Source organism: Fusarium proliferatum (genome assembly GCF_900067095.1).
Source record: "Fusarium proliferatum ET1 genome assembly, contig: FPRO_scaffold006, whole genome shotgun sequence".
Classification (NCBI taxonomy): Eukaryota; Fungi; Ascomycota; class Sordariomycetes; order Hypocreales; family Nectriaceae; genus Fusarium; species Fusarium proliferatum.
The window spans coordinates 2,690,011-2,704,635 of record NW_022194795.1 but is presented as its reverse complement, the minus strand read 5'-3'; the positions used below and the strand labels follow the sequence as shown (position 1 = coordinate 2,704,635).

Genomic DNA, 14,625 nt, shown 5'->3' with positions numbered 1-14,625 from the left:
TCGAAAAGCTAGGGAAATTGCTTGGGAATTGCCATGTTATAGGCCATAAGACTCAATACTATAAAAGTTTCTTGACAGGTCATTCAGGGTTAGCTAAGAAGTTCACTCATGTTATTCCTATTCCACAAGTGGCTTCTTTCGCTGGTCATCTTTATATGGCGCAGGCTTGACTACCTAGAGAAATGAATGTTAGAGGCTGATTGAGAGTAGGCAATGAGCATTCGGGTGAACTCAGTACTTACAGCGCGAATCATCTTTTGTGGACTCCCTTCGTTCCCCCATTTGACCATAACTTCTGTTCCGGGTGTTGAGTACTTCACCTCCATGATACAGAGAGAGATCATCTTCTTGAACCAGTAGCTGTAGCAGCGCGAGACGGCACAGCCAATAAGTCTGTCATCATCATAGACACCACTTCCTGTCACGCCTCCCCACTCTCGTGGCATTTCCATAAAGTCCTGCGTCTCGTTGCAGAAGAGAGATGCGTACACATCTGTCACATCCTTGCTGTTCCATTCCAAGGTAGCGAGGGCATTTGGAGGGTCGCTGGCTATTTTCTTCAGGGTTTTTTTGCCGATAAAATCATGTTCAAAGTTAACAAGCCACCCCCATCCAAGGTCAAATGGCGTACGATGATGCGCGGATGGATGAGAGCTATAATTACCAGAAACTCCGATATGAAGCACGGCCGGAGAGACTAAACCCGAGGTTCGAAGAAACTGGCGGTATTCAACCATATCGAGGCCATCTCCATGGAACGAAGGGAGGAAATCGAGCCATGGAGTAGGAAACGCCCCTTCCACCTGGACCCGAGTAAGCATCGCAAGTCAATTAAAGAGTCATAAAAAATAAGGGGAAACGAACGTGATTCACTGTCTTGGCACGGTAGCCGAGTTGACGAATACCGAACTCAGTCCCATACGACAAGATGGCACGATAGACAGCGTGCGCTTCTTCAGCTGGACCCCAGAGTTCGAAGCCTCGTTCGCCGGATACGCCCGCCCGAAGGCATAGAAAGCTATGCCCATCGATGGACATCTTCTTGGAATGCATGAATTTGAGGTCAGTGATCGATGATTTAGTTGCCGCCTCCATCACTGGTACACTGCTGGGGCCCTGAACCTGGAAAAGATACCAATCGTTAGAGACGATATCGACCGTGGCATTGAACTTTCGATTTCCGTGGTGAAACTGATACACCGCCCAGGTGACTCCGGGAACGGAAGTAAAAATGAAGTCATCGTGATCGAGCATCATGAGAACTCCTTCACCAATGATCGTTCCATTGTCTCGGCAAAAGATGGCATGCTTGGCTTGGTTTGGCTGGAAGTTGGGCCAGTGGTTCGTGGAGAGATACTCAAAAAACGCCTTGCTGTCCGGACCCCGAACTCTCATCTTGAGGAGGGGGGACCAGTCGCCAATATAACAGGTCTTTTTCCACGACAGGCTCTCATCAACCCAGTCAGTGAACTCAGACGCCTCGAACGTACTGATGAAGCGTGACCATGTATTGACAGACGGGTCGACAGGGACGTTAGGGGCCACAGGGACGGCATTCTGTTCTCCGTGAAATTTGGATGCGGCTGATTCGGGCATTGTAGGATGCTTAAATGTTATATGAAGTAGAACTAGATATGAGCAGGTTAAAAGCGAACTTGAGTCTTAATTAATGGTGGGAAGGCATCGGAAACCTTTATACAGAGGTGAACGGCATGTTTGGAAAGTAGTACATTTTGCCTGAAGCCATACGACCGGGGAGTTCGTACGCCATCAGAAATACCCTAGTGGAGTTGCAGTAAGCCGCCGGGCCGCCGTCAAGAGCCCAAAGCAGCATGGATTTTCATAAGACCGCTATATAACTCTTGTATAATTGGTCAGAGGTAAGACCTATGCGTTTTCAACCAGTTAAAAACCCTATGCTAGACAGCACAAGGACTGGCAATGTTGTAATGGGGTACGGCGAATTTCCGGTACGCGCTCTTTCTTTCTATGGTAATTATGGATTTACGGACTTATGGACCTTTTCAATTGTGCGAAGAATTCCTACTATAGTGTTTTAGAGTTCAAAAGATGGAAGATGCTTGCGTAATTGTTGGGGAAGGTTTAAGGTTTTGATCACAAGGCCTGTGACAGCCATTCAAAGAGGCTGTGATGGCGGAGTCGCATTTAGCATGCTGCCTCATTGATGAACATAATATTCACGCAGTTTAGCAACCAGCACAATACTTGACTACGCCTTTATGCAGGCTATCACTATTGCTAAATGCGAGTTATGCAACGCGACTCTGTTGCTGGCTCAGAAGGCTTAAAGTAGAGCCGCGTGTTGTGTCACTTCGCTTACCGAGGACTGCGAGGCCCTATGCTATCAAACCTCTGAAATCTGTGCAAGACCGGAGCCTTAGAGTCAGATATATGCAAGTGCGGATAAGCACTAGAGATAATCGAACATTTTCTGTCCTTACTTTAGTAAAGAAAAATTACAGAATAAAGGCATGTTAAAACAATTAAATTACCAAGAAGACCCTGGTCATAACTCGTGACAGTGGTAAAAACGTTTCGGTATCCTTTACCGAGCTTCGGCTGATGTTACTAATTGACCGACTGATTAGTATGGTTATTACCACGAAAAACCGCGGGAATTACTTGGCAGATCGCTCCTAAAACCAACTACATGTCAAGTGCGCCCTTAAGCACGCCGAGGCCACGATCCTTTGCTCATAGAATAAATATCTCTTCCCTCGCTAAATATCCTCCGCAAACCCAGCTACTACCACATTGCCACACTAAATTCACCAAGATGAACGCCCCCACTGATGAAAACTGGCAACCCAAAGCCATTGTCTTCGATCTCCTCACCGGCCTCTTAAACTCCTGGGATATATGGGACGCATCAACCCCATCCAAAACCCACCAAGACGGCGGCCGCTGGCGTCAGCGCTACCTCGAAATCACCTTTGGCACTGGCTCCTACAAGCCCTACGAAGACCTTGTCAGACAAGCCGCCGCTGAAGTCGGCCTCCCACCATCAGCACCTGAAGCACTCCTCAAGAACTGGTCTAGCATTAAAGCGTGGGAGGAAGTCCCCTCTGTTCTTCAAGCTTTAAAAGCGCAGGGTTATAAACTTGGTGTTATTACCAATTGTTCGAAGCACTCGGGATATATCGCTATTCGTGGTGTCGAGGAGCAGGCTAGTGTTGGGTTTGAAACACCGTTTACTTTTGATGCTGTTGTTACGGCTGAGGAGAGCGGGTTTTACAAACCTGTTAAGGAAGCATATGACGCCATCCTCCCAAATTTGGGGGTTGGAGCTGAGGATATCCTTTTCGTTGCTGGAAGTGCCGGGGATGTTGAGGGTGCGGCAAATGCTGGGATGAAGGTTGTTTGGCATAACAAGATTGGGTTAGCGAAGAAGGGCAATGCGATTCCGTTGAGGCAGAGTAGGACATTGGATGATACTCTGAAGGGGTATTTAGAGAAGTGCGAGTAGTAACTATATAGATTCAATAGACTAATTTTAAAAGAATTTATAAATTAAAAGCTAAATCTTTTAGTAATCCCTAAAAACTTAATTATTATAGCCTTTAGTTTTCTTAACTTAAAACTTAATATATAAGTTTAAATTTACTTTTTTTTTTAATTAAATTAATTATATAGCCCTAAAAGTAAAAGTATATTACTATTAACAAGCTATATTATTCTATAAGTTACTAGAATTATATATATAATAAATTAGGCCTTAATTAATTAAAACTTATCACTTAATGGGAAATAAACGGCTATCACGATATTAGAGATAAACTTAACCTAATTGCTTCTGCAGTAACCAATTGAACCTTGTTAAGCATTATAGCTTAATGGTTTCGGCGCACAAAACCTGTCAGCTAGTCCATTGAGGAATAAAAGTTGCTCATACGTCAAAACCAGTCTTCAAAAAGTCTTCCAGTTTCGCCCCAGGACGACAGTCGACCAAGTTATCCATGATATTCTTTCAGTCACCGACGAGGTGTGCAACCCCGGCAATTCCAGCATAAGCCGAGTAACTTAGGTCATATGTACACCTATCAGCTAACACGATGTATCTGCTTTTTACTGCGAATGCGGCCTTTGCTTGCGAGGAGGGCTCAGCTGTGTCTGAAGCCACGATATACATAAGAAAAGTCATGGTTTAGGTAGCAGCCTATCAGAGGGGTCGTCTCGGATGAAAACGTGCCGTTGAGCAGCCCTCATGTTCCAGCTCCAAGCCACACCACTATTAGCGCGGCTGAGAATCCAATTGAAGGAGCAAATATTCGTCCCCCCCTGCTGTCTCGGATGAGGCATGCCGTTAGTGTGGCTGAGAATCCAATCGATAGGATCGATATTTGTCACTCCCTGCGTTATCCGTCTGTTATTGAGTCCCAAACAGGCTCGTGCCAAGCCTCATGGTAGGGCAGATTCAGCAGAGTAGTGCACTCAAAGACAGGGGATGCAAAGTCAAACGCCAGAAGTGAGGTCAAGGCCTATCAGGCTTGGCATTACATAAAGGCACTACTACAAACCGCCGGATCTGCGCTCTGGCGTGGATTTTCCCAACTGATCCTTCGTCTTCCAAACTTGAACATTTACCTACAATGATTGCTTTTTTGCTCTTCTGTGCGGCTCTGGTCGCCGCGGATCTCCCCGTTCCCAACCTAGGACCGCAGCTCAGCGAAGACATCGGCTTTAAAGAAACCCTATTCAACGAGTGTAATGCATTTATCCAGACCTGCGCTCCGACTATCTCTTCCTGCGCGTCTGTGATTTGTAAAGAATGCACCGGCCTTGGACAAAAAGCTCTTAATGCCTGCTGTGCGACAGAGAGCGAGCCGGCATCCTGTCTTGGGCCTGCCCTGGCTATACCTAACCAAGCTGATGCCTCCACAACTATGTCGGATTCTGGTGCTACGGCATCATCGCAAGCCGCCAGTAGTGCGACCCAAACTCAGGCATCTGCGTCGACCGAGGCGTCTTCCGGGCAAGCAGCGGAGTCGTCTAAGAACGTGGGGCAGATAAATTCACACGTGAGTTACACCCTCTAATTGAGGTTGTGTCAAGAGAACTGCAAGCTGAGATATAGAACAGGCCGGTCCAAGTCTCGCTGGGTTCATGATGGCGTGGGTATTGTACATCTTCTAACGGGGATAAGTCTTGTGTGCATTTTAGGCCCCAAAGTAAATGTCTTGGGAGCTCTGATTGTGACACCATATCTACCGAGTCATGTCTGCAATGAGCTACAGTGATAGAATGTCGGAATGTACTATTATCTTAAGCTTGGGTCTACCCACTACGGTGAGATAGAATGACAGCTCATTTCATATCAGCTGACCAACCGAGTTAAGTGAGAATCCTTTTGTGGATATTTTGTCTTCGCCTAAAATCGCATTGCTGCAGTCCATCGTTTGTGAATTTTGCCTAAGTATACGAGATCTCGACTCCCATTGTAGCCAACTTTTCGGACCCGGTTTCCGGCCGAGAAGGAAAACCGTCAGCGTCGGTTTATGCATGCAATGCAGTACCCAAAACAAATGAGGCGCCCATCACGTGCGGTCACAGACTGACAAATGGGAGTGCTCTGAAGTGCAGGGCACCCATAATGAATTGCATTGAAGACTTTAATGATGAGAACTACCCCATCTGCTATGCTACTAGGGTTATTCGATCCCAAGGTGACTATTACCTCTCAGTATAGGTTCTTAGGCTACAGCAACGGAATTACGTTTTCCTATTAGGCTTATTATTTAAGCTTTTTAGGGTAGTATGCAATACAAACATATTATAAAAACAACCAGTTATAGATCAATTATTAATTCCTACCATTGACATTATTCAGAGAACAATAAGAAAAAAATAGAAGAGAGAAAAATGGTTAAGAAAAAGAAAGAAAGTCCTCGCCATTACATTAATTCTTCTTAAAAATAGCACGCAAAAATGTTTGACTCTTCCGGAGTGGGACTCCCGACTCAAGAAAGCTACTCCTTTGGTAACATGCCTCGTCGATGCAAGACTGATCTTTACACCACAGCTGAGATGTGCTCTTCTGGATCCACCTCTGCAAATCATCATCTGGTGTGATATCATAAGGTTGTTGATTGCTTGTCAGTACATTGACAATTGACGCGATGCGCGCGTACTTGTCCCAATTGATAACCTTTTCTGGCCCTCCCGAGTCTTTGGGTGAGACGTCTGGAAAACGTCCGTTGGTAAAGAAGAGCTCGCTGAGATATGAGCGGAGAACGGGGAGGCATGGACCTGACGAGGTGAGGGTCAAGGCTTGGAGTTTCCTGCGATTACCCGAAGGGTCAACGATCATTCGCAGAGAGCGAAGAGATTCCTTGGCCGGTAGTGATACTGCATTCCATGATGCCCTGAGCCTAGATACAGAGATGTCATCTAAGCCCGAGGTAATAGCCACAAGTCCATCAAAGTTGTTTGACTGGAAGAGATGCTGTGCAACAAGAACCCATTTCTCTATTATAGCGCCGCGACTCTTGGGATCCGGGTCGCTTAGGATACTTTGCTTGACCCAATTGGAGACCCCGTCGGTAAGCTGCATCATAGCAGCTACATTGGGAGCGTCTCTTGACTTTATCCACCTTTCGCCAAGAAGCTCCCTCTTCTCAATAGAACGGAATATTTTCATCTGCTTGACGGTGATCTGGGATGCTAGATGTTTATAACATATGTCAAGAATTGACAACTGGCCGCTTCGGTCGTCAAAGAAGCTGTTTGTCTTCTTGAGAGTGACCAGATTTGCATGTTGACATGTGTTGTCCTTCTCATCGACGGATGAAGGATCGGCTTGTGTTTTGCCCGGTTCCATGACAGGGAGATCTTTAATACGGCGTAGTAAGAATTCGGAGTACATGGGTACTGCAGGATGTATTCGCTGTATTATAAAGCTTTCAAGGGATGCAAGGACACGTTGATCAGTGGCAGGGTCCCAATTTGACTCTAGCCACACTCTGAGTGCACGGCATATCCCAAGATATATGTTTTCTTGTTTAGATGCCTTGGCATACTCAGCAGCATTGAAACGCTTGATGAGAGCAGACAGTATCTCCTCTGGGGTACAGAAGAGTTCCGACGTGGCAAAGAATGCTGAGACAAACTGTTCTCTGTGTGACCTTGGCTCACAGTCTGTGAGGCACTTCACCAAGGTGGACAATGAACAACTTGTAATCTCGGTCCTCGCAACGAGCGTGCGATCGGGCACCGAGCAAGGGTCTCGCAAGATCGAGGACTGTAATTTGACGCTGTGACGAGCGATGTTGGCTAAAGACTCGGACATCGGAGGTGTTCGTAGGGGCTGGTAGCTGTGTCGTAACTTCTGTCCTTGTACTACGGGTTGGAGTTCCCGCGTTATGCTTGGCGGAGGGAGAAGCATGGTGTAATCTGGTGGTGCTGTTGGAGAAGACGTGTCTGGAAAATAGCGATCGAGGCCGGTGAGGTTCTTTGTCAGGTTGGCTTGCACCACATTTATTGTCGAAGAGAAGATGGGGGTGTTCTGACTTTATAGATAGGACGAGCGGAAGGAAACCTGGTGTGTGTAGAATGCGTACTAAATATCAGCTATAAACAAGATTCGACTCCTAGAATTAAAAGAAATAAACATAATCTTAAAGACATACCATCAGCTTCATTGTTTATTCGTGATGAAGCATAATAATTTGATGTTGTCTGCTATTGGGTGTAGTGCGGCCGCCGAGGGTCTCAATGTTTATCGTAACCCTCGGAGTAGTGAATCAGAACTTCATCCAGTATTCCTTCATTTTCTCTAGGCCAGGAATGATGTTGGGCGGTTACTTTGGTATATCGCAAAACAAGTATGCTTTGGAACAGGTATGCAAATGCGATGTGATATCTTTCACGTTCCTGGTCGCCAAAGCTGTCATCGAGGGGTACGACTTGATTTGGCACTCGAGGCACCTGAAACACTTCTTGATGGAAGATTACCCCCGAGCCTGGTGAAACAAATCTTTCTTTACACGAATGGTTACTGGCAGGTTCGGCCCCCAAGCCCCAGTCGATCCTTGGAAGTATCAGCTGCGGTGAATCGTTGTTGATACTGTAACTATCGACATGTGCTAGGGGGCAAGTTCAAATCCCTGATAATAGGTATGTCAGCCGTGGCGATTCAGAGGTTCCATTAGTAAAAAGAATGGCTCGAGACAGGATAGCATCCCTAACTCATTGCTGAAGCTTGGTTATTGATCTCGACTGGAGACGGCACAAGCTGGAAATGGACGGAATACCAGCGCAAGTCCCTCTTCCCAATGCGCAATGGTATGGGAAGTTATGTTCTGACTCTACTCAGCTCAGCGCTGAAGGAGACTACGAGCCTATATCGTCTTTTGGTTGCATTTCTTGGATTCCATGACAATTATTACGTCAATTGCGATCGGACAATCGAGAAGGATCGCTGGCGCGCGATAAAGTCGTCTGCAGGTCGGTGGTCTCGCGACATAATACGGATGCCGTGAAGCCTGGAGGAAGTCTTGATGGATTACTAGAGTCTCACAAGTATCGAAAACTGCCAGAGGGCAGTTAGCTTGCTCGGAGGTCTATTGAACACAGTTTCCGGCATAGAGGTCAGGGGGCCACTTACTATAAACAACTTGCACCCTCATCAACCACTATCTTCCTCTTTTTGTTATCTGCAGAGCTAAATCTTCCGAGTCTCTATGCTGATTAGAGGCCGTTATTGTGTGGCGATTCGGGCTGGACACGGGACACGGCGAGAAGAGATTTCGTTTCGGTCGCCTTTCGTGTCATGCAGATCAGAGTCGACATCGAGGGGAAGCTGAAAACCCACCGAAAGAGTTCATTGGCAATGAAGGGGCGCTGGATGTGTTGGTCGCTCGTTCGGGTCGAGAAAGCAGTATTCCGTGCCCCTGGAATATTGGCATGTGAGGAGTGAAGAAGATGAAAGGTGATGGCACAGGTCAGAGGAACTGACTCAACATAGCTGACTGCAACCCTCAGCCCGTGGTAACTGCCTGACCAAGACTCGCCGAAGGTTCTGCCAGGAGGAACTGCTGCCATCTGGACGGTCGTATGATCTCTGGAGACGAAATGATTTGTAAAACGCAAAAGGGAATGAATGGAACATCAGCTCAGTAGGGACTGTGTGTGTCTCGGGGGCCAAGACCGTCCCGCCACAATCCTCTCATTCGCTCAAAATGGAAGGATTGCACGTGTGACTTGGCAAATTTTCTGACTGCTGTGCCTTTCCTGACACAGGCATCCCCCTGATACTGACGGCCAACCATCATCTTTGGCGAGGCTGAGACCGCAGTGACCAGCGTCTTCTCCTCCCACCGTACACTTGTTCTTGCTATCATCGTTCTGAGAACTACCGTGGACTGAGGCTTCAACCTTTCAACCTTGGCTTCCTTTTTAAAAAAACAGTTATCTACAACCGTCAATCTTTTAAGGCGGTCTACAAGGTTAAGCGCTTTGACTCTGCCAATATTTCCGTGACATTGCCAGGGCCTTCCCAGGCAGAAGTCTTAGCTTATGGCCCTTGGTCCCAAAGAGGAATTCTGAGTACTCCGTAACCGAATGACCAATTTTCATCCTACATATACGGTTAGTTTGGACGGATTCCCTGCTCTCGGACAGGAGGGAATTAGCCAATAACTGATAAGTGTTTCTCGCTTATGCAGATGCTTGCGTGTCTTGTCATCTCTGAGAAATGGCTCGGTCTTTGCATAATTTCCAGAGAGAGAGAGAAGAAGAGAGAGAGGAGAGAGAGAAGAGAGAGAGAGTTGTGGTTTCGAACTACCATGGATTATCGCCCATCCCCGCATATCGATATCCCCCATTCTGCGTAAGCGAACTACGGATCTGCGCAAGAGCTTGAGTAGCACTCCCGCCATACGGAGCGCCATCCAATCCGTAAATGATACCGTCTATACGCACACCCATGAGCTCCTGAACCAAAAGCACTTGATCCACCACCGCCGTCCAACTGAATACTTTGCCGAATTTACCACTAGAAACCTCCTGGCGCAGCTGGGTACATGTCAGATGTGCATCCCCAGACCCTGTGCAATCGCCAAATCCTTCTTTGAGGTTCGTCCAGCCATATGAAGCTACACGCTTCTGAACATTGGAAGGCCCCTTGTTGTTAAAGAATTGCTGCAGGGGAGCCGATCTGCCATCTACATTCAGAGCCTCATTAGCAGTGAGGCCGGATTGTAGAAGTCGGTATGCGTTGCCATTCTCATTTCCGTAAAATCCATACAGAACGCGCACACCGTGGGGCTCTAGGATCTGTCTGGCTAGGTCCCTAAGGGCCGCGATTGAACAACCCCATTCTGCCGCTTTGCCAGGATCGCAGGCGTCGGGGTTCTTCAAATCAAGCCATACAAAAGTAATGGCCTTGCCAGCCTGGCGTTCAGACGCAATGTTATTGAACATTTCTTTCGCTCTATTGCCATTCTTGCTTGGCCCATCGTGTGAGGCCCACCAGCCATCTTTTCCTTCTGAGAATAAGTCCATCTCTAGGGCGTTGGCACCATCGTTTACAGCGCGTTGAACAGCGCTTATGTCGTTACATCGATGGGCGATAGCATAGAACGGCTTCTTGACAGCTCTGGTATCTGGTTCTAGCAGAATATTGTCGAAGCCATCAGTGGAACTGTGTCTTGTATCGAGACTGCCTTCATGTCCAGGGGTGATAAGAGGGTTATCTAATGCGATAGCGGCGATAGACAGGCTTGACAAGAGATAATGTAGGCTTCGCATCCTGACATGTCTTGGGTGGGGCAGTTGAGAGTGAAGGGAGAAAAAGAAACAGCATAAAGGACTACGGCTATTACTTATATGGCTTCTGAATCATGTGCTGTTAGGCGGTGCTGAAGGATCAAACCAGGCACCTCTGATTTGAAGTAGCTAATATCTTGGAAAAGGCTCAGAATAATTGAGAGTTCTACCATAATCACAAATTAGGATTTAGACCACCTTCCATAACAGGCTCGTGAAGTTGATCCTTTGATGGAACCTTTCGTAGCGCCTGAATCAGGACAAGGTCCATCAAATGCAACCAATCGGAACGCACGCATCGTACAGCAGCCAGCACCACTGGGACAAGTATTTGAGGGCCTGAAGCTTCATAGATTGTGGGCAGGCACCTGAAATACTGGTTGAAGGTCGGCGTGTAATTTATAGTTTGTTGGCACATCGTGAAAGCTTCTGGGTAAAAGCTTATATTGAGGCAAAATATACCGTGTTCTTATTTGTTACCTGTCTTTGCAGCCTGAAGGTCAACCTTATAGGTCGCATTCATCCCCATAGATAGTTTGTTGGTTCAGGCATTCCTTTGTTCTTAGTTTAGGCCATCCTGGATCTTGGGGCCATTTCTCTGTGTCATCTGTTGGCTGGTGCTGCTGGTCTACCCGATGTGGCTTGTGGCGGCTGGTTCGCGAATCCCTGCCCGATGCCTAATCCCGTTGTCATTCTTCAATACGAGTCATTTCAGCCCCTCATCCTGTCATTCTTGCCTTCTATCATCTCGTTCATAGACTTTGCGGATTGATACACGACTTGCGCAACACGGTCTTTGTACGTGATTTAGATGCCACGTTCTAGTATAAAAAACTGGCCAACATCTTTAGAAAAGTCCACGATGAGCCTCACAGACGAAACTTCACCTGTCGAACAGCTCTTCCTCGACCGCTCGATCCACGACGTTCTGACAAGAAAATGGCCCGCAGTTGAGCCATGGGCTACTATGTATGTCGATGCCATTCGAGAGCAAAGATATGGTGATGCTGTGTGGGCACGGTATCACATAGAAGGAAACGTTGAGAATGGTGTTATTATCAGTCCATCGCCCAGCGACAATATGCCAGTTTTGGACAGTATCACAGAGGATGCCGAAGAAGCAAAGATGAACGAGCCCGAGTCCTATGCAAAGGCTCTGCAATTTACGCCAAAACTAGTCCCTTGGATAGGCACCCTGAGGTTATTAAGATTATGTTTGAGGTGGATGAGACGTAACCTTGTGGTGAGGAGTACGCAGAGGGGTGAAGAACATGAATGGAATATGTATAGAAGGATTCTGCCGCTCGAGATTATTTAGGGACTAACCCGTATCCCGTATCTAATGACTATTGTGTGGCTTTCCTTCACCAGACAAAACCTGAGAAAAGTATCTAGTGAAGCCATCTATCAACAATTACTCACAGAAGGGCTGAAACTCTTGAAGCTGATAGGTGGCTGCTATAATAGGCACGATCAAGCAGCTACGGTGGTCCTAAACTATCCGGGACTATTTGATACATATCCAGAATCAGACTGTTTCGTTGCCTCGCCAGCACCATCCTCCCCAGGCCTTAATAGATCTTCAATCAAAGCACCATTATCAAATGAGAATTGCAGCTCTTCAAGGATAGAGGACGGATCAAAAAAGTCCAAGTCGAAATTGATTGGCCACGTTTCACCCTCTCCCTCAAAATGCGGGTTAGCATCCTCACCACTAGGCAGCTCAGAAACAAGAAGCTGAGGTCCTTCAGCCAGTGCAGGTATATCGTGGTTAGCTTCAGGCCCTTGACCTGGGCTGCCCAGGCGCCTCAATTCTTGGAAGGCCTCCTCGATTAGAGTCCTGACACAGTCACCAGCTCTTCGCCTCAGGTTTTCCTCTACAATGGTCAGGTCTCGATCTAACTCCCTCCCCAAAACTTGTCGAAGACGCTGCGGCACTTCTCTCAACATATACTGTTCACACTGCCCCATGGATCCCGATTCAGAGTGTCGGCAGGCATCGTCCTTCTGTGGCGCTTGGCTGTAGTCATAAACTGAAAGTGGTTAGCGCTGTAAGGGTTCAGGAAGCCCTCCTGTTGCACCAGGTAAACTTACATGGAGAGGGGATATCATCATCAAGCACGTGCGGAAATAGAATTTTGAAGACTCGCCTCCACTTCTCGGTCTCTGAATGCTTTTGGTTAGCTCGCTTTCGTGATCTCAGGTTTCTTTCTTGCGTTGCATCAAAACCCTCAACATATCCCATTTCTCGCAGGGGACATGGTTCATTGGCTCTCTGGTGGTGCGTCAGGCCTTGCTGATCCGTGAAGGGTTGCCAGCAGCGAGCGCAGCGATATTGGGGTTGCTTATGACGTCGATAAAGATGCTCCCTACCCAAATATTAGAACTGGATGTTAGAAGGGTGATAAGCCTATACCTACTTTACTCGATGGACGTCATTCCAGCCAGGCCCTGGGCATGTCCTCCAGTCTTGATATTTAGACGGATTGTACTTGAAGTACGGGCAAGCGTACTTCGGATTCTCGTGTTGGATGGACATGCCGCTGATCCCCTGATCTTCCCTGTTTTCATCCTCGCCCTCGTCGTCTGTCTCGCAACCGTCCCTTTCCGTTGCGTTTCTCTTCTTATTCCCACAATTAATAGTGTCAGATGGATCAGTGAGGACATATGAGCCCGACAGTGCCTCTGATGTCCTCGGTGCGTTTTTTGGATTGTCCCCAGCATTCCTACGCCATGCGTCTAACTTTAGACGCAACCACTGCGCCATAAAGACGACAATCTTTTCAACAATCAGATTCTTCTGATTATCGACATAAGTATCTGTGATGGAAAAACTTTCATCGCTGTCAGTTTTCGGGGAGGAATCGTCAAGTTCTTCTCCAGTCGCGGACGATGGGCCAGGCTCCGAAGAACACAATGCATCACGATACCCAGGACTATCCTCAAGATTTTCTCTTTTAACCATAGATTTAGGCAATCTGATTTGAGGTTGATATTCCCCTCCTCGGGTCGGGATCTGTAAGTTATCCGAACTGCGTTGGTTGGAACCCGGCCGCGAAAGCGAATCTTCAGTGTATGTATGTATGTCTTGATTTACGTCGTTGGTCGAGTCGCTCTCCCTTGTCGCCTCTGGCATTGAGCATCCTTTTTCCCTCTTACTTCGTTCGCTATGGTGTACGAGTCGATGTCTCTATAAGTAGCCTAGTGTTAAACAGATGTCACTGGGCTGATTTCGAGATTACCTTGACTTACTTTCATATTGTCTCGCCGTGTGAAGCGTCTAGGGCAATATGGGCATGAAAAACTCCTCCGCACTGTAGCACGAGTACTTAATGGAGTGGGTAATGAGGCGCTACCTGCTGGCACGAATGACGAGGAGCTACCGGAACTCTCTGGCCCAACTTCTATGGGCGGGGATTCTGTGGGCGGGGATAAAAGAAAACCCCAGGATAATTCTCCAAGGATCGGTATTAAATTTGCTTTTGAAGGCACGGAGCTCATGGGGTTGCAATCTGCGACTTTGTGTTGGAAGCATCGCGCTACGTCACCAGTTAAGTCGAAAGGTGATGGATCCTCATCCATGGGCAGGATTTTGGACTCTTCATCAGGCTCTGCAGAATTTGAAGTGGAAGCCATGGTAGCTTATAGCTGAGTCTGTTTTTACCAAATGGATGCGCAGTGAAGTCGGTGGACTGATAGTCATACAATGCGGGGCATTGCTTGTATTTGAACCCAATGGATTGCTGAACTAGGTAATACGCACGGTTGCACGTTGCTAGCCAGTGATAGGTCAGACAGACCAGAACACTGCGGCTGAGAAAGACTTCTCTTCGTTTTCCG

General features: G+C 47.3%; 7 protein-coding genes across 7 annotated transcripts; 3 read left to right on the top strand and 4 right to left on the bottom strand.

Moving 5' to 3' along the window:
• Positions 1-117: 117 nt before the first annotated feature.
• On the bottom strand, positions 118-1,596 carry FPRO_09951 (uncharacterized protein; the record flags this gene model as incomplete). Its single annotated transcript, XM_031233398.1, has 3 exons — positions 118-174; positions 243-803; positions 865-1,596. The coding sequence occupies 3 exons, from the start codon at positions 1,594-1,596 to the stop codon at positions 118-120; spliced, it is 1,350 nt and encodes a 449-aa protein (XP_031083239.1).
• Positions 1,597-2,797: 1,201 nt separating this feature from the next.
• On the top strand, positions 2,798-3,487 carry FPRO_09950 (uncharacterized protein; the record flags this gene model as incomplete). Its single annotated transcript, XM_031233397.1, has 1 exon — positions 2,798-3,487. The coding sequence occupies one exon, from the start codon at positions 2,798-2,800 to the stop codon at positions 3,485-3,487; it is 690 nt and encodes a 229-aa protein (XP_031083238.1).
• Positions 3,488-4,610: 1,123 nt separating this feature from the next.
• On the top strand, positions 4,611-5,154 carry FPRO_09949 (uncharacterized protein; the record flags this gene model as incomplete). The annotated part of the gene is made up of 2 exons (XM_031233396.1): positions 4,611-5,039; positions 5,101-5,154. 2 exons carry the CDS (start codon positions 4,611-4,613, stop codon positions 5,152-5,154), a joined length of 483 nt encoding a protein of 160 aa, XP_031083237.1.
• Positions 5,155-5,917: 763 nt separating this feature from the next.
• FPRO_09948 (uncharacterized protein) lies at positions 5,918-7,402 on the bottom strand (the record flags this gene model as incomplete). Its single annotated transcript, XM_031233395.1, has 1 exon — positions 5,918-7,402. One exon carries the CDS (start codon positions 7,400-7,402, stop codon positions 5,918-5,920), a length of 1,485 nt encoding a protein of 494 aa, XP_031083236.1.
• Positions 7,403-9,798: 2,396 nt separating this feature from the next.
• On the bottom strand, positions 9,799-10,767 carry FPRO_09947 (uncharacterized protein; the record flags this gene model as incomplete). Its single annotated transcript, XM_031233393.1, has 1 exon — positions 9,799-10,767. The coding sequence occupies one exon, from the start codon at positions 10,765-10,767 to the stop codon at positions 9,799-9,801; it is 969 nt and encodes a 322-aa protein (XP_031083235.1).
• An 880-nt stretch (positions 10,768-11,647) lies between these two features.
• Positions 11,648-12,103, top strand: FPRO_09946 (uncharacterized protein; the record flags this gene model as incomplete). Its single annotated transcript, XM_031233392.1, has 1 exon — positions 11,648-12,103. The coding sequence occupies one exon, from the start codon at positions 11,648-11,650 to the stop codon at positions 12,101-12,103; it is 456 nt and encodes a 151-aa protein (XP_031083234.1).
• A 179-nt stretch (positions 12,104-12,282) lies between these two features.
• Positions 12,283-13,750, bottom strand: FPRO_09945 (uncharacterized protein; the record flags this gene model as incomplete). Its single annotated transcript, XM_031233391.1, has 3 exons — positions 12,283-12,818; positions 12,880-13,154; positions 13,206-13,750. 3 exons carry the CDS (start codon positions 13,748-13,750, stop codon positions 12,283-12,285), a joined length of 1,356 nt encoding a protein of 451 aa, XP_031083233.1.
• Positions 13,751-14,625: the final 875 nt, after the last annotated feature.